At 58.9% G+C, this 19,053-nt stretch overlaps 1 protein-coding gene across 15 annotated transcripts in view; it reads right to left on the reverse strand.

Annotated features, from left to right (window-relative positions):
- ABLIM2 (actin binding LIM protein family member 2) overlaps positions 1-19,053 on the reverse strand; it is a 92,930-nt gene that overhangs the window by 26,080 nt on the left and 47,797 nt on the right. For 4 of the 15 annotated variants that reach the window (XR_014143117.1, XR_014143119.1, XR_014143114.1 and 1 more), the window contains 5 exons: positions 13,747-13,848; positions 13,256-13,309; positions 7,402-7,521; positions 6,365-6,417; positions 5,547-5,688 (listed from right to left, as the gene is read on the reverse strand). Coding sequence is in view for 1 of the 15 variants with exons in the window: in XM_081812677.1 (XP_081668803.1) it covers positions 5,547-5,688; positions 6,365-6,417; positions 13,256-13,309; positions 13,747-13,848 (351 nt within the window). In the remaining 14 variants the exon portion in view is untranslated. The remainder of the gene's footprint in view (positions 1-5,546; positions 5,689-6,364; positions 6,418-7,401; positions 7,522-13,255; positions 13,310-13,746; positions 13,849-19,053) is intronic. The other 11 variants (XR_014143121.1, XR_014143127.1, XR_014143123.1 and 8 more) reach the window with 6 other exon arrangements.

Consider the following 19,053-nt stretch of genomic DNA (forward strand, 5'->3'; position numbering starts at 1 on the left):
GGAGCAGGGGCAGAGAGCAGTCTGTCCATCCAGCGGGAGGCCACGCCCTCCCCAGCAGTCCCTGCACCAGGGGACCTAACCACCTGCTGAATGCCAGGGTGCACCCCCCACCCAACCCTGGCCCACTCCCATAGCCCTGGCTCTCTCCAGCCCTGGCGGCTCCTCTGGGTCCCCTCCTGCCCCAATACAACACAGCCCCTCGCCCACCTGCTCGCCCACCTGCTCACTCTTTCTCTCCCCTTTCCTGCAGCATTTGGCAGACAGGAAATGGGAGGAGGAGGACCCAGAGTGAGTTGGGAAAGGACCCAGAGAATCACACCTTCTTTGGGCCTCACAAGCTTTGGAGAAAGTCATGCAAGCTCAGGAACATGTTTATCAGGCAGAAAGTCCCAGGTCTCAGGTTACCCACTTGCATCTGGGAGCTGAGGACCTGCGGGGACTCTGCTCCCCGCCCATCCATCCAGCTCCAGGCAGCGCGGCCTGGATGTCCAGGCTCCCGACTCCACGCGGAGAACCACCCCGTTCTTTCCTTATCTCTGAATAAAGGTGCCTCCATCTACCTGAGCCAGAACTATCCCCATGTCATTCCTGATTCTGCAGCCCCCACGCACCCCTAACTGCTCACACATGCTCCTGCCATTCAGACCACTCAAGGGGCCTCCCTGCCGCTTATATGGACACCCCAATCCCTTGTGCTTGGCCCAGCAGCCTCCAGTCTATCCTCCGCGAAGCTGCCCATCCTTGTTTTAAATATGCAGAACAGACTGCCTCATCTGCCTGCTCACAGCCCTACCCCGCTGACCTGTTCCCTAACAGACAGAACAGCTTCCTAGCATCGTACACAGACCAGCTGGGTCCTGGCTAGTCCCTCTTCTGCCAACCCACTGGCTTCCTGTTGCCCAAATGGCTGTCCTGCTTCTTGCCTTGGCATATGCTTGGACATGGTGTTCGTGCTGCTTAGAACATCTCCCGGGGACACCTCCCCCTAGCAGCCCCCGAGGATGCCCCTCCAGGGCAACCCCTCAGGACACCCTCCTCATAGGACACTCTCTCCAAGGACACCCCCCAGGACACCCCTTTAAGATACCTCCCCCAGCACAGCCGCCCCAGGACACCTTCCCCATAGGAACCCTCCCCCCCAGACATGCCCCTAGGACAACCCCTCTAGGACAACCTCCCAGCACACTGTCCCCCAACCTGGATGATGGCAATTGCCTCCTATGGTCTTTCCTGCCCCCACTCAGGCCTGTCGAAAACCTGTATCAGACGAGGTCGGGCTCTGCTGGGATCCCTCCGGGACCATGTCGCCATTCGGACGCCAGGCTGGAGTCCTCCCCAGGTGACCCAGTCCTCCATGACCCTGCGCATCACCGCCTTCACCCCTACTACGCAGGCCCCCTCGCCGTCCTGCAAACCCACCAGGCTTCCCCCGATCATCCTCACTGTTCGAGCCTATACCCCTGTCGAGTCTTGCTCAGATAGTCTTCCTCCCCCGACTGTATTGACAACTGCCCCCAGCACCTCCTGGCCTCCTTACCTGCAGGGCACTGATGTATACTTCCTAACTTTGTTTTGGTCTCAGCCCCCACCCCCCTAGCACGCCGGCCCCTCGGGGCAGGGGATGTCATCCTCTGCTTGACCCCCAGCACCCGCAAGAGTGCGGTAACACGGAAGGTGCTCGGGAGGTATCTGGTGAGGTTTGGGCCTTGTCCTGCCTGTCGTGAACGAGGAGATGGACTGACGTGCTTCTTCAGGCCTGATGTTGGTGGAGTCGAGCCCTCGGGGCCGCGGGGCAGACCTAAGCCAGGCGTGTGGCTGCCCACCGGGTATTCTCAGAGATCAGCACACAGCAAATCACAGTGTCTCATGGAGCAGGAAATGCGGGAAAGATTTTGGCACCACTCCAGAGGAATGACAGGAGCGGGCCCTTTCTGACCAAGCCTCACGCCCCGCGAGCGCTGGGAGGGAGCCTGGGCCGAGACAATGCGCCAGGCCCCCAGCCATGGTGGGCAGCAGGTGAAGACAAGCATGTCCCATCAAACACAGGACTCCACAGGGAGGGACACACAGAAGGTGACACGAAAGCCAAAGCCCCGGGACCACCATCTGTGCTGCCTCAGTTTCCAATGCAGAGCTCTTCCTAACCGGCCCCCTCCCCCATTCCTCTCTGTGCTGGGGCCTTAGGAAGGGTCTGTGTCTTCAGAAACCCTGGGCTCTTTCTAGGGGTCACTGAGTCCTCTAGGCGGGGTCCCCAGCCAGCTGGGCCTTTGTCTTATGGGGAGGGGGGCCTACGTCACCTCGTGTTCTTCTGGGGATGGTGAGTCTCATCCTGTAAAGCTCAAGACCCTCTTCGCATAACAAAAACTCGACATCACCCCTTCCATGTGCAGAAATCGGGCGCGTTGGTAACCGCACATTACGCACAGAGTCCCAATAAAGCCCGAGGTGTAGGACAAAGGAGAGTCTCAGTCATCTATAATACCACGTGTATTTCAGTGAGACCCTCTTCGGAGTAGGCGGCAGCGGGCGAGAAAGAAGGGTGTCACAGGGTGGCTTGTCGCTGCTCAGTCACCTGCTCCTCCTCTGGGGAACGGGGGCCGGGCCACACTCACCTCCGCCTCTCCACTGCCTAGCACCGTGCCCAGCACATAGTAGGTGCTCAGCCAATGTCTGGTGGAGAGGTGGATGAATGACCGGATGATGAGTTCAGCCCCGGGTGAGATGTGCCGATGGGGTCATGGATGGGATGAGCCGTGCCCCCGCCCCGTCAGCCCTCGGAGGCCTCGGGCGGGCGGTGGCGGGATGCGTGGGTGCTCGCTCCCGTGGGCGCCTCTGCCTCTCTCAGCTCCCTGCGTGCTTCTCCGGGGCAGGGGCTGCTCTTGTCTTCTTGGTGTCCCCCTTGGCGCCCCACACAGCGTCTGGCACAGAGTGGGTGCTCAGTAAATACCCGTTGAATTTAATGCATCTCAATTCAACAAACATTTATTGAGCGTCCACTGTGTTGAGTGTCACAATCCCACCTTCCTTGGGCGCGCTACAGATGGATGTCCCGGGGATGCAGGTGGGGTGTGCCTTGCTGCGTGCAAATGCCCTGCTCGGTGAAAGTTGTTTGCAAATGGGACTGGTGTCTGTGGGCTCACTTCGGGAGCTACTCGGGGAGAGTGGAAGGAGCCCCGAGGAAAGGGGGTACGTGACCCTCCGTTTAGGAGCACTGCCCACCCACCCCAATGTCTCAACAGGCTAGCACGCAGCAAGGCACGCGTGATGGGAGGCATGACCAGTAGCCTGGGTCCCAGATGCTGTGCCCATGCATGTCGGGAAACCAGGTGAGGTCTTCAGGACAGAGGTAAAGGCACGGTTGCAGCAGGTGCGCGGTGGGTTTCCCGCTCAGCAGAGCCGACAGTGGACCACCGTAGAAAGCGGAGGAATGACAGAACTGTCATAATCGTCCTGAGCAAGCGTTCGTGAAGAGGAAGGCCACACGTATGTGCACACACACACACGCCTTGTTTCTACTGTGGAGGAATCTCCCCCATTAGAGCCTGGATTCTGGCGCCGGCGAGGCGCTTCCTGCCGGCCAGGTACGCCCTGGGTGACAAGCACCGGGACCCCCACCTGTGGCTGCCCGTGGCCCCAGTGATGGGGAGACAACAGTGAGGACGGGGGGACGGAGCCAAAACGAGACCTTGCAGGTGTGTGACTGGCCAGTCAAAATAGCACGCACAGCCTGGGGGCCTCGCGGGGGATCTCCCGCCTATGGGGCTCCCGGGATGAGCCGGGGGCCCCTTGGCCCAGCACGTGCGGGCGAGGGGCCAGTGCCCGGGGGTGAAGGCGGCACACACCGGTGACAGGGCAGGTCAACGGCACGGGGGGGGGGGACCGTGGCCAGGCTTCTCCCCACGTGGTAACCCCCCCACAGGTGGGCTGCGGACATAAGTGGGGATCCCGGGGTCAGCCGGAGGTGTGTCCTAGCACCACCCAGCAAGGGGAGGATGGGAAGCCATAAAAGGCCACCCCCTGAGGTCCCCAGACACTCACTGCCTGAGAGCTCCTGGGCCTCATGGGTATCACGACGACACCCCAGGCGTGCGAGGGCTGTGGGGGTGCTGGAGGGCTGGCGCAACAGGATCCCACCACCTTCCAAACCAAACGCCATCAGGACAAAGGGAACACGGAGCAGCAAGGCCCATGGTCAGGTCTTGCAGCACCCGGGGCAGTGGGTGCCTGGGAGCAGACGAGGGCCGGGGGACGGACCGCAGCTGCTGGGCTGGTCCGCGCCGTGACCTGCCGGCGGGGGGGACGGGCAGCCCCCCGCGTCCGCCCCACACCTGCCCCGGGAGGAGCACACCACCACCTTGGACGAGTCACTCTGGGGGACTGCTCTGACGTGGACTTCCTGTGGTGGCATCCACCCATGTGCCGGCCCGGAGAGCCCCATGTTTAGAGCGCCACACCCCCGGCGGGGCCAGATGCACGGGGAGGGGTGGCTCACGATGTCTGCTCGCAAAGATCATACACAAAACAATGCGCCTTTGCTTTGCTTCGAGCTCTTCTTTAACAAACGACAATGCCCGGGCCGCCCCTTCCATGTGTAAGACAGGTTACAGTTCAGAGTCATGAGCATGAGGATGACAATGAGAGTCTGTTTGCTGAGCACCTACTATGGGCCAGGCAGAACGCCGGCTGTGGACGTGTGTCACCTCCTCTGGTCTCTACTGGCCTGGCCAGGCGGACAGGCGGAACGGAGGCCCAGCGGTGCGGTCGCGGCCCAGGGTCCCACGTACCATCAGGCGTGAGCCCGGATTTGAGCTCGGGCCGGGCTCATGGCCACACCAGCCTCTGTGCTCTGCCTCTTCACACCCCTGTCCACCTCTGCGTCCCAGCTCAGCCCCACACGTGCCCACAGGAAACCACCCGCTGGGACCCAGGCACGGCGTCCAGGTCTCCTGCGGGCATCACACCCTAGCCGGCCGTGCTTCTCACCCACAATGTACAATTCTAGAGCTCTATGTGGAGCGTTGCCCTGCATCTGAAAATCCCCCCTAATTCAGCCCTCCTGACCCCCAGAGTCAGGCAGTGGTCACTTGTCCCCGTACTCCCTGCAGACAGGATGTCCCCACTCCCCGGTGCCTTGCTCAGGCCGAGCGCCGCGTGCCTGTACCCGGTCATCGACTCCCAGTCTGGACTCACCCTCCTGGACCATGCTTATGGCTGCTCTGGAGGGAAATGGGCCCCCCGCTTCCCGGCCTGATGGCCCAGGAGATGTTCTTTGCAATAGAACCCAGGAGACCAGTTTGGCTTCCTGGGCTGTCTCCAGCCCTGGAGCATTCTAGGAGACATGCCGTGTGCCCACGGGCCACACGCGAGCTCACAGTGTCCAGGGGAACTCACACGGAAAGGGGGTCCGCTCTCCTACCTGGTTTGCTCCTTAGATTTCTTAACGAGCAAGGCTCAGTTCTGGGGGATGGGTTCCAGATTGTGGGGCCCCCTTGCTGCGAGGCATCTCATGCCACAGGTACAGCTCCTTGCTCAAAAGAACCACTCACGTGAGTAAAAGTTGTCCCCTTGCATTGTTTGGAGAGGGTCTCTATCGGTCCCGCTACTGTGGGACAAAGACTGGCTGTCTAGGTCTGGAGAGTTAGTCCTAGTGTCTGCATCCCCCTTGAGAAGCAGCCAGCTGGTCTTCTGCTGAGGGAGGAAAAAAGCCACGTGAATGCGGAGGCCATCTGCATGGGGCTGCCCCGTGCTACAGAGGAGGAAATGGGGTCAGGGAGGTGAGGGGCCCAAACGGCTTCTCCTGGGGGTGCACGGGTGAGCCAGGCGTGGGCTCTCTCCACGCACAGCTCCCTCCCTTAAATACAAGCCAGGGGCCCTCGGCCTCCCTGGAGCCAGGGCGGGAAACTCTGGGGGCCAAACCCCCCCAGAGAGGCGCGCCCAGGCCTCCACACATTCCCTGTGGCTGCTTTTGTCACCGAGTTGCACGGCCCCCAGAGCCTCACTCTACCCTCGGACCCTTCCCCGGGACCCCCTGCCCAGCCTGTTCTCGAGCCAGCACCCCAGATGCCTCCAGAATGCCCTTGGACTAAGTTTCCTTTCTTTGCTTAGACATGGCCTCGGTGACAGAGCCGTAACCGGGTTACAGGGGTGCGGCAGGAGGACTGCGGCAGGAGGCGTGCTAGTCTGGGTGGGAGGCGGCGGCGGACGGGGCCACCTCTGAAATCTGGTCCCTGCCGCGTGGGGCCTCGTGGGGCCCCTCTGGAGCAGAATGCGGGAGAGGGAGCCTGAGCTTTTGGCTGGGGAACCCCCCCTGAGCCAGACTGCCTCTGGGCAAGGTTGCTCCCGCCCAGACCTGCCCCCGCATTACCTTCCTGTTATCCTGCTCGAAAATTCCGTCCTCTCCATCGGGTCGCCTGACGGCTGGAAGGGAAGGGGCCGCTTGTCAAGGAGATACACCATCTCGTCTGGGTGTCCCTGCCACGGTTCCCACTTCCCATTGTGCTCAGAAACAGAAAGGAATCAAGCCAAGGTCCACGGCACGAGAGCCTTTGCAGGGCCGGGGAGCAGGACGCGCCGGAGAAGCCTCCCACGGGAGCCCCGCGGGCGGCGGCCATGCACCCTCCCTCCTGACGGTTCTTCAAACCAAGAGCAGGGGTGCAAAGTGACGCGGTCTTAGAACTCCAGCCAACCCCACGCCGCCGAGATCGCGCCACGTGTTTGGATGCAGCCACTTGGCATTTTGAAGCGCGCACTCTCTACTTTCCCAGTTTAACCCTAAAGGAACAGGTGGGTTTGGTCCAGCAGGGCCTGCTGTGTCCAACCTGGCCGGGTGCTTCACCGGCACTCCTGCGGATCCCCACGCCACCCCATTCACAGATCGGGAGACTGAGGCTCAGAGACGATGACATGCACAGGGCATGGCAGAGGCTGATATGTGAACCCAGGTGCTCTGTCTCCAAAGGCCCCCCCCGTTTGTCCCCCTCACTGCCTGCCACCCACGAAACGCAGAACGGTCAGTGAACTCTGCCACAGGAAAAGTCCGTGAAGAGAGGTAAAGGAGGTACGACATACAGCCAGAGGTGACCTTAGTGGACTGGAAGGAGCGAAAGCTCACTTTGCCACAGTGTGTCCACCAAGAACGCTATCTGGGGCTGAGAAGTCAGGTGTCTATATTCTCCACTGGCCTTTTTATTTTTGGTGGTGGGGGTGGGGTCATCTCCAAGCGAGTATGATCAAGTACATCACGCAAGGGCATATGACAGTGCTCAGCACCCAACTGAGGACTTCCTGTACTAAGCCACGGACCCCATGCATGGAACAATGAAAGGAAAACCCCAGGCTCTTTTCCCACCCGCCACGGAGACCAAGGCCACAGTAAGGACACGCCAAGGGTGGGCTCCTTACCTGCAGCCTGCGGAGGGCTTGGACCTTTGAGCCTTTTGGAGCACCCTGCCTTGTGCACCACCAAGGACAAGACTGACATCAGGCCCGAGAGCTTGGAAATTGGGGATTGGGCTACAGGACCTTGACAAGATAAGGTCATAGTTGAAGAGCGTTCTGGACACACGGACATTTTGTTACTCCCGATGGCTGTTTCTCCTTCTTCCAGGAGAGACAGTATTTTCCAGCGTGGAAATAAAAACCCTGCTCTCTCCACGGGTGGAGGCAAATTTACAGCGAGCCTACGCGAGGGGCGCCATGGTGGACAGAGGCAGGGGCAGGAGGGACGCATGCCCAGCGGCCCGGGCTCGCCTGTTGTCCGGACAATGGTGGCCGCAGGGCAGCAGAGCCCTGAGGGTCTGGCCACACATCCACCATGACTCTTGGCGGCCGCCCAGCAAGCTCTGGGGATGGTCAGGCCAGCGGGGACTTGGAGCTCCAGAGCATAGCCACTGTCCCACCCAGAGAAGCCTCCAGGGCTGGGTCCACCAGTGAAAGTCAGTGAGCGCACCCCCACCCCCAATGAGCCCTCGGTGGCCCCCAAATGGACCACTACAGCGGGGTAATTTGCAAGTACAAAGACAACAAAGGGCTCTTCAGGATATGAAATCCCAGCCCTTGGAGTTCAGGCCACGGGGCCCAAAGGCCACCCTGGGTTTGAGGACTGCACATAGCTGTGGGTGACCGGGTGGGTCAGATGCGTCTGGCTGTGGAGCCACCTCGGGGCTCAAGAAACGGCCCCACCACCTGATGAGGAAGCTCTCCCACCAGGATTAAGCAAGTTTCCTCTGCAAAGGCTCAACCAGGAGCGTACGACTCAGCCACACTCAGTCACCAAGGGCTTTCCAAAGGCCAAACGTGCCAGCCCACAACACATGCGACGGGTGCCCCGACGTGGGAGCAGGGGTAGGAAAATACAGGTGTCCGGCACTTTGTATTATATGCCTGCTTCCTGAACAGCTCTGAGCCTCAGTTTCCTGATCTGTAAAATGGGCAGATGATGCCCACCCCCGAGTTGCGAGGATCCCATGAGGTAATGCATGTAGATGCTGTAACACACCCAGGAGCCCAGGTCTGAAAAATGAGGAATGAACAAGAGAACAGCCTTGAGGCGAGCGGACAGCCTTGTGTTTCAGAGAGTCAGGAGAAGACAGACCGATTAAGGACGACCCACTGTCTGTCCCAGCAGACAAGGCAGTGCCCTCTAAACCGGGAATGTATCTGCCATAAGGAGCCCTCCGGGGAGAGCCCCAGGGGACTCTGTTGGAGGCATCCCCAGGAGACTGGCTGGCCTCTGATCCCCCAGGGGACTCTATTGGAGGCATCCCCAGGAGACTGGCTGGCCTCTGATGTTCTTTCTGGACCCACAGCCCGCCTGCCTTCCCTTTCCTCCCGTCCCAAGACAGGACCCCAAACCAAAATGAGACTTGGCCCCACCACGGAGGAATCCCAGGGAGACACGTGAGAAGGGGTTGCCTCCTGTCTTACACCAGGGACCAGACGAATAGCATGCATGCCCCACGGGGCCCCGTCTGCTGACTGGTCTTGGGGGCAGGATGGAGCGAGCACCCTGCTGCTAGCAGACGCTGCAGGTGTGGGGCTGAGCTGCCATGTCCTGTGTCCAGGGCCCGGGCATCCACTCCCATGGCTGTCGCAGAGCTGCCCTTTGCTTACAGATGACACAGCTAGCCCTGTCCCTGCGTCTGGATGCTCAGCTTCCTGGGAGGTGTGGGGACACGTGTTCTGTTCTTCCCTGGAATTCATTTTGAGCAGTCTAAAACCTAGCAGAGTGTCGCTCCATTGAGGGGACCTACCACTGGAATGACCCTGCTCCACGCCCCACGTCACCGGGGCCTCCCCCAACTCCCGCAAAGCCCAATGGCGAGGCAGCCTTGACCCTACTCTCAGAGTGGAGACGGGGAGCGACCGTGGCAGGAACCATGCCTGCCTCACCAAAATCAGGGGCACCCCCCGCTGCGAGCGCCTGCAGACGGCCTGGGAGCACCGTGGCACCCCGGTCCCATCCGCACTCCGTGTCCTGCCGCTCCCCGTGTCCTGCCGCTCCCTGCCTGTCCTACATCGGTCCCCCGCTATGCAGGAAAGGGCTCTTCCGCTCCTGTCCTGTCCTGCCCCCCGCTGTTTTCAATTTTCCACTCACTGCCTTTTGCTTCCTTTCTATTTTTTCTTACTATTTTTTTGTAAAAGCCATAAAATCGTAACCAAGTAGAGCTGAAACTAATAGAGTACAAAACATACTGTGGGGCACTAAATGCTGTACAGTGAGAACGGAAGGGTCAGGGGCCAGAGGTCAGGGGTCAGGCAGATGAGCACCAGCTGGACCCCAGAGCGGCCACTTCTCAGCCCCAGCCTCAGGCTCCTCGTCCACAGGGGTGCCAACCTCATTGGGGGCCCACAGGGGATGCGCAGGCAGCTGTCGAGCGCCCCCCAGAATGGGGGTGCCCTCACCGCAGCTGCTCGGGCACGGGCCCCCCTCGTCCACAACACCAGCGCCCCACTGCAGGGCCGGCGGGCTCACCACTGGAGCTCGCTTCCCCAAACAGGAACGGGATGCGAGCACCAGAAAAGAGTGATGCTGTGTATGAGTTGGAGATAGGGCATCGAAAAGTAAATGCATTAATTAAAAACTATGCTTTTTAAACCGGTTAAGCATACTGTCTTAAACTAGCTAAATGGTCCAGTAATGCAACATCATCACCCAGAGTGTCTCGAGACAGGTGGAGGTCAACGTAGTGGTTTCTCAAGTCTCTCCCCCGAGAGAGGACTGGCTGGTGACTTTGCTGAGTGTGTGGGGGCGTGCACAGGCACATGCATGCTCACACACGCACTCATGCTCACACATGCTCACACACTTACACACGCATGCTCTCACACGCTCACACATGCATTATCACACACACGAGTTCACACACGTGTGCCCTCATGCACACACACGTGTGCTCTCACACCCGCTCACACACTCACACCTGCACACACTCACACATACACGATCTCCACACCTCTCACACACGCATGCTCTCACACGCTCACACACTCACATATGCATGCTCTCACACGCTCACATATGCATGCTCACACACATGCATGCTCTCACGCTCACACATGCATTATCACACACACATGAGCTCACACATGTGTGCTCTCACACACACATGTGTGCTCTCACACCCGCTCACACACTCACACCTGCACACACTCGCACATACACAATCTCACACACACCTGCTCTCACACATGCATGCTCTCACATGCTCACACACTCACATATGCATGCTCTCACACACTCACACACTCACATATGCATGCTCTCACACACTCACACATGCATGCTCTCACATGCTCACACACTCACACATGCATGCTCACACTCACACATGCATTATCTCACACACACATGCGCTCACACGTGTGCTCTCACACACACGTGTGCTCTCACACCCGCACACACTCACACATACATGCTCTCACACACATGCTCTCACACACACTCACATACACACGCTCACACATGCATGATCTCACACACACATTCTCTCACAATGCTCACACACACGCTCCGACACACTCATGCATGCTCTCACACATGCTCACACACATATGATCTCACACTCATGCTCTCTCATACACCCACACCCATGCTAATGCATGCATGATCTCACACACATGGTCATACACACATGCTCTCACACACGCTCACACACACATGCTCACACATCCATGATCTCACACAAACTCACAGTCACATGCATGGTCACACACACATGATCTCACACACACATGCTTGCACATGCATGCGCACATGCACTCACACACACACAATTCTGCCAGGATGTGCTCCACCTGGATGGGGGAAATCTTGTAAAATCAAAACATCTCAAATATATCAGGAACCAAATACATGCTAACACAAACGTTATTTTTGGAGCATTCCCTAAGGAAACCTGGTGAAGGACAGTACACACACATGCTGAGACCCCCATCCACAGACCATTCCCATTCACAAAGGGACAGGCTGTATTCACGTTTACCCCTTGAATATGGCCGGATGCTGGGTGGAGAGTAGGTTCTCTAAAGTCTATTTGCTAAAAGAATCAGTATGCCAGATTTCTGAAACGGTAAATGAGCTTCAGTCATTGTTCAGCATTCAGTCCTACAAGAATTCCCTTGCCTTTGGATGGGAGGGACCTTCGTATCCAGTTTAAAACCAACAACGCAAGGATTCATGCTGATAACAGTAAAACAAAATGTCTCTCCATCGGACAATTTGGTCAAAGGACTTAGGGTTGGAAGCTCTTTGTCCTAGATCTGGCTTGTTCAGAAGCTGCTGAGTAATTTCATAATCTGCTTCACTGCCTCTTCTGCTTCCTAAGAGGCTGGCCCCTCTTACCACAGGTGTTACCCACATGTTTGAGGTTAATAAAAGGCCAAGTCAGCCAATGCCACTTGTGACAAGCTCAGAAAACACAGCTTTCCATGCAGGCGTGAACACGGGCGCCATGATGGTAAGACAGCCCTCAACACAGCTGCTCCTGCCTTCAGCTGGGCCTCAATCTCCCCACTTGTAGCAACAAGGGGCTGGTCTGGACAATCTCTAAGGGCCCTAGGATCTAACTGGCCCAGCCCTCTCTGATCCCTCCAGAACATCTGTGCTCCAAGCTTCCCTGGCTGAGAGGGAATGGTAAAGCCACCGCCTTCTGGGCACCCAAGAGTTTAACCCATTCCTTTCTTTCTTGGGAAGAGCAAGAAATGCACAAAGCAATAAGCACAAAGCCTACTGTACTTAAGGAAAAATCAGAAGTCTTGTTTGTATAATCAGACCACTGATTTATCAGTAAGTCACAGAAAGCACGCTTTGATAGGATTCCACCTAACAGCGATGCAGTGGTGGACGGGGGACGAGGCTGTTTTCTTCGGGTGCATCCGGACAAGAACTTTAAATATGGGAATTCCTTTTCCCACCTCCCCATCATGTGCACAGCACTTCACAGTTTAGACCGTATTTCCACGTTCATTACTCCATCTGGTCTCATAACCAGCCTGTGAAGAAGGCAGGGTGGACGGATCAGTCCCATTTTGCAGATGAGGAAACAGAGGCTCAGGATGGTGGAGCCACATGCCCCAAATCACCCAGAAATTCCATCAAGAAACAGAAGGAGACCTGGAGCCTTCTGCTTCCTGCTCCATGGCTCCGGCCACCTGCAGCCCGTGCACCTGTCCCAGGCCAACTCAGGCGGAGCGGAGGTGGGCGGTCCCCTTGGAGAGGGAAACCAGGGGCTGAGAGACCCCCTCACTGTTCGACCTGTCCAGCCCCTACTCACTGATGCAACAAAACTCTCTGACTGAAGGCTGGCTATTCACTCTCTCCTCAGAAATTCCTAAAACACAGGAATGGATGACTAACTCTGGTTGGTTCTGTTTTCCAAAATTCCAGCTGGGTTGGGTTGGGGTCCAGGAAGCCTTTGTACCTCAGGATCTCGGCTGGCGTCAGTCCGGCTGCCTCCCTCAAAGTGGCATAACCGAAGCCCAGAAACCCGCCGTCGGTGATGACTCCCACCCCAAGCCCACTGACGTGTGTGAGCCTCAGCTTTAGAGCACACAGAGGCGTCCTGACTCAGAGGTGCCCTCCGCAGTCTTCGATGCAGAGGCTCCCAAGAGCCCGCTAGCGAATCTGCCCTTACTATTCAGACAGCCCCTGGTGCCTCCCCATCCCCGACCGGAACACAGCAAAAGGAAGCATCCAGAAGCAAAGGGGTGCAAGAGGCATGCAGGGAACACGGCAGCAGAGGAAATCCGACTGTACCATGCTGTTTGTAGATAGGGGGTTTCCTATAGATGTTATCTTTTACGCCAGTGTCTGGGAAAGAAGAGAGAGAAGAGGAGAAGGGCAGGGTGAGCGAGCACACTGGTTTCCACCCCTCTGCTTCTCCAAAGCAGGCGTCAGGCACCAGATTCCAACTGGCCAGACAGGCTCACAAGCGACTGATGCCCGGGGCCCACACCTCAGACCAAGCGTCGCCCAGCCCGAAGCCAGAACCTAGTTCAAGGGGCGCGGGGAGGGAGGCAGCTAGAGTGGGCAGCTGGCCGGACAGCGCCTTCTCTCCAGCACATTCCCGGGAGAGCAAAAATGTCTCCCTGGTGTTTGTGTGGCTTTGGGGGAAACTCCAACGCACGCCAGCAGGCGGATATGCAAACCCTTAGAATTGTGGGGGCCGAGAGGCTTGGGAATCATAGCAATCCCGTGCAATCAGACACTCTGTGTGGCAAGCCCAATCACGCATCCTGGGTGCCTACCTGGGACGTGGAAGTGGCGAGGCGCCTGCTGGTAGGTGCAGGGGGGAGGCTTGCTGTCTGAGAGCACTGAGAGGCTGGGGGTGCTCCGGCCACTTTCACTGCCTCCAGACGGAAGAGCAAAGACAGGTAGAAGGGAGGAAGGGGAAGGCAAAGGACAGTATGTCAAGTAGGAATGCTGGTTCCCAGTGAACCCATCTCCCCTGGCTGGTGGAGCCCCGCAACACTCTGCCCAGGGGAGGGTGCCCTCCACCGACACTTCCAGACTGTGCCCCACAGCTTGTTAATCCAACCTCGAGTGGACCCCTTCCAGTGGCCCCATTTGCAAGGAGCAGTGGCCCCAAGGGCAAAGCAGTGGCCCCCAAGAGCCCCAAGGGCAAAGAACTTGCGGGTTGCTAGTTCATGGGAATGTCGGCTTGGCTCAGCTGACCCCCACTCTCCTCGGGGTGCACAGTTGGTCTGCCGTTCAGCACCTGCTGGGGCTTGAATCCAGCAAATCGTAAATTCACCAAAACTAAAGCCTCCCTCCCTCAGTATCCTTGTGTAAAAAGATGCCGCTTTCCCAGAGGATCCACAAATCATTCAGAATAGGATTACAAAATCGGTTCCTAAATGCCGCTGAGTAACATTTTATCAGCTATAGGAGGATAAGAGCAAGTTGATACTAATTAGCTGCCATGTTCCTAAATAAACCTACTTTTGGCAAATTAAATGAAAGGAGTTCTCCAATTCTGGCTCCAATTTCATATCCCACCTGGATTTATAATTTCTGTGTTCTGAACAAGGTTGGATTATCAAGTCACAAATTTAGACAGTCGTAGTTTCCCCGGGTGACCCCCTCGTCCCCCCTCCCCACCCTACACGTACCTATTTAAGGAATGACATGATAGAATGCAATGGGCGTTGAACACTTTGGATGATGAGGTTTACGGCTCAGTTTAGCAAGACACGCCTAAGGCATTTCCTCATTTCCTCTCCCATTAGCCTCAGGAAACCCTCTGCCACCTTGGATCATGGCCTGGCGAAGGGAGGGGCCCTCCAGACTTGGAAGGAGCCCCTGTGAGGTGCAGCTGTTCAAAGCGGCAGGGCCCTGAGGTGACCCGGCAAAGAAGCAGCCCTCCCACGGGGTAGACGCGGACGGGAGGGTGCAGCAGGCGTGGGCTCCGAGCACGCTGTTGCCTGGGTCGGGTGCACCGGGAACCCAGGAGGGCTCATAGGGGCAGAGGTGGGCACTCAGCCTGAGCAGGCCCCTGCCCCGCGGCCCAAACCGGGCTGAGACCACAAAGGGGGCTGCTGACCACAGCTCAGAACATCCATCCCCCTGCGCCTGGGTGCCAATTTCGCCCGTTAGTGCTGATGGAACTTGGGGCCCGTGACTGCCCCCCATCACCACGTGAACCCTGCCTTCCCCTGAGCCACACCCCCCTTGCAGCACAGACTCTTCCAGAGCCCCACACCAGTCCAGGCTCCTTCCCGCTGCTCCCTGGGGCACGAGCCTTCAAGCCATTGCTGAGTCCCCTGGGGGAAACCACCGCCATGTGCACATAAAGGAAACTCCCGATTGCCGATCGGTTCTACCAACGGTGGCTTGTGAGGGGGTACACCCCAAGGACAGAGAAACACGGCAGAAGTTTAAACAGTCTCCTTGCCCAGGCTCGGGAACCGCCGAGGACGGCCCACTCTGGGGGTCGTCACTAAGTCTGCTGTGCTCCGGGCACAGCCTGGCGGATCTGGGAGGCTTCAAACAGCTCACTTCCTTCTGCCTAGACACCCTCGTGCACCCAGCTCCTGCCCAGGTGGCTGCAGATGATGGGACATGTGGCAGGGCTCCTGTCCCCCCAGGCCCCAAGCCTACAGTGCAGTGTGTTCCTACAGCACAAGCAACAGCCTGTGTGTGTGTGCTGATCTATCTGGGGAGCACCCACAGTGCTCAGCAGGTCCTCACGGGGCCCGAGACCCTGGGGCAGCTGGGGTCACAGACCCAGAAGCAGTGGCCCATGACGCCCATCCACACCTACCATCCAGGGGTACAGAGATCACCAAACTCTGCTCCCTGGTCCCAGGCTTAGATGTCTCTGCTGGCATCCCCTCCTCCCAGCCTCCCTTCCCCTCCCCACCCCCGCTAGAATCCCCTTTGCAATCCTCCCCACTTGTCATGGCCCTTCCTGGGTCAAGGCCCCAGTGCAAAGCCTCCCTGGGAGACCCAGGCCACCATTGACCATTCTCCTGTCTGGACTCAATGGGTCACCTCATTTTCATAAGACACTGCTAACATCACCCGCCCCCCCCGCTCCCGAGGGTCCCTTGTAGTGCTTTGCCCACAGAAGCTCACAGAAATGCCCACAGCAGCCCCGTAGGACTCGTAACTCCCTGGCCGCCTTCTGCAGGAGGGACGGGGCTGGGAGGGCCCGGGGCCAGGGTCCCGGTGAGGCCCAGCTCCAGCTGGCTCACCATGCCGCCCCCGAGCCTGCAGTCACTGCCCCGGGGGCCGGCTTCCTCCCTGGGCATCAGCAGTAAAACCCCAAACCACCGATGTCACCACGGATGCGGGAAAACGAGAGGAGGCCCCGGCCTGACTTTGAGAAGAAGCCCCTGCGGAGCAGGCTCTTGTGGCCTCTGGAGGCAGTTCGGGAAGGAGGTCGGATTCTGACCTCTACTGGTGGTGGTCGGGGAGAGGCTGCTTCTTCCTAAATTTGAAGCAAGCGGTCTGCTCTGGAGCGCGCTGCAGCCAGTCTCCCCGCGGGGTAACCGCTCTTGTTGCCGCGGGCATCATGCGTCGCTGCCTTGGTGTTGGCTAAAGGCCACCCTTCAGATTTCACGTCCCCTCCCCCGTCCATGGACCCCATCCGGGACATCACGTGACACGTCTTCCCGTCTCCCCAGGCTCCTCTGGGCTGCAACAGCTTCTCAGACTTCCCTGATTTGCCATGATTTTCATGAGGAGTCCTGGGCAGGTGTTCTGCGCGGCGTCCCTCCGTGAGGACTGGTCTGATTATTTCTCGTGATCAGACGGGGATTGCAGGTTCTCAGGAGGAACACCCTGGGGGCGCAGTGCCCTCCCATCCCATCAGGTCAAGGGCACCTGCCATCAACGTGACCGGTCACTGGGATGGTGACCTTGAGCCCCTGGCCAAGTGCGGTTTGCCAGGTTTCCCGAGCAGTCTCCCTCCTGGCCCTCCAAGGCTGTGCCCTGAGCAGGCCATGCACCGTGCACGCCTGGGGACTGGGGGGGGGGGTGTGGGTTCCCTCCTTGAGGGTGGCACGTCCATGTAAGTCACTGGGAGCTCTCCTGCTCGGAAGATCTGTCCCTTTGCCCTCGTTTATTCATTTGCTCATTTATTTTTGACAGCATGGACTTGCGGGCCCTCACCTCACTCGCTGGGTGACTGTCCAATGTCCTGTCATTCATTCTGCTCTTCGATCGTCCCAGCTTTGCCCTGGGTTGGCCCCTGTCAAGTCCTCAAGGTGGCTGGAAGCAAAGCCAGCTCCCATCTGCGTGAAAGGGCGCATTAAGGACGATGAGCAAGACGTGCGTGGGTTCTCACATGTGCAGCGCTCCACCAACCGTCTGAGTAAGGTGCATGGCCCAGGGACTGGGGCCAGATGAAGAGGTGCCTCTGGGGCACAGTGAGTGGGTGGGAAGCGGGCCCTGACCTGAGGCTCTGCACTGGCAGCCCCTTTCCCCCACTCCTGCCACAGGGGGGAGGAGGCCCGCTGCTCAGTAAGCTGCAGCTGCCCAGTGAAGGGGTCCCAGCAGCACCACCTCCCCTTGACCTGCTCCTTAACAGGTGAGAGGTCAGGCTTAAACCTTACGCTGCCTCAGGAGACATCCCCGGGTCTGAAATTCATACTAAAGTGCAAATGACTGCCACCAACACAGATGCGGCCTGCCGGTCTTGGTAGAGAGTGGCCTTGGGCATTGAGACATGGGGGGAGGAAGGTGTGTCTGGGATAGGGGTCCAGCAAGGAGAGAGGAGGAAAGCAAGGTGCCCCGTCAGCATCTAGCTGGGTCAGGGCAGGTGGTGGCTGGGGTGAGGGCATGCCTCTCCTTGGGGAGCCCTCCACCCACAGCGGCATTCAGAGGGTCATCACCTAGAGGAGCCAAAGATGCTAAGGATGCCATGAGGAGAGGCCAGGAAAGGTTTTCCTGGGGAGGGTGGGTGGACACGGGGCCATGACCAGCTGGGAGGAGGACAGGCCTTTGACACAGCTGACAACTGAATGCCCATAGGCTGGGATGCGCTAGAGCATGCGGCTGAATGAGAGCATCAAGCAGAGGACAGGCTCCCTCGGTGTGGTCTCTGAGGTGGACTCAGGACCTGTGATGGACATGGCTGGTGAACAAGGGCCCGACTCAGCTCTGCCCCACAGAGCTTCGGGATCTCAGGCCAGCATCGTCTGTCTGAGCCTTGGTCTCCTCTGGGGTGAGTCCTGTGAAGAGGCTGGGCACTCCCAAGGTCACAGATGGCCCTGGAAGTTGGGTATGGTGCAGAGACATGGCGCCAGGACTCCCCTGCATCTGACCCAGAGAGGAGAGCAGGGGCTTTGTCTGATTTCTGACAAAGGGGCTTGGTGGCCAGTGCAGCTGGGAGGGTCAGGGCAGATACCGCACCAAAGGCTGCAGGACCCACACAGGCCCCGTGCCTGGGCCCACCTGGCAGGCCGCATGGGGACCGTGCTCCTGTCCCCAGGAGATGCCCTTGGCCAGGCTCTGAAATGGTTTCCAAATCCTATTTCAGTGGGCAGGGGCTAGAGCCTGTCTGCATGGTCTCTCCCACCATGGGGTGGAAGGAGGGGCCTAGCTGCTCCTGCCCGAGGACAACACGGCTGTCTCTCCCTGTGACCCCCCGGCCCTCCCTTACGGGGCTGAGGAGGGTGTGCTGCTCCCCCTGACCCACCTGGAGCGGGCATGCTGCAGGTCTGAGACACCGTCCCAGGGCCAGCCCTTGGCTGAGGGCGCTCACTGGCTTTCCTCACCCTGGAGGGCTAAGAACTTGAGGGTGGAGAGTCAGAAGGGGACAGCGGAGGACAGGGTCACAGGGTCTGCTCTGGCCGCAGACCCCAGCCTGGACTCATCTCGGACAAAGGGGGTCCCCGTGTGGTCCGGCCAGCTCACGGGGGCTGTCGGGACAGCAAGGCTACCGCAGCAGAGACAGCAAGTGCCCCGTGGCCGGGCCTTGTCTCCGGGCCACCCCTCTTCCAGAGCCCTCAGGGGGACAGCCCCACCGAAAGCAGGGCCACGGCGGGTGGCGGTTGGGGGGGGGGGAGCTGTGTGGCCAGGGGCCTTCGGACCTGTGAGCGAAGGGAGAA

The sequence above is a fragment of the Leptonychotes weddellii genome, chromosome 2 (assembly GCF_054177405.1).
Source record: "Leptonychotes weddellii isolate Sample4059 chromosome 2, ASM5417740v2, whole genome shotgun sequence".
Lineage (NCBI taxonomy): Eukaryota > Metazoa > Chordata > Mammalia > Carnivora > Phocidae > Leptonychotes > Leptonychotes weddellii.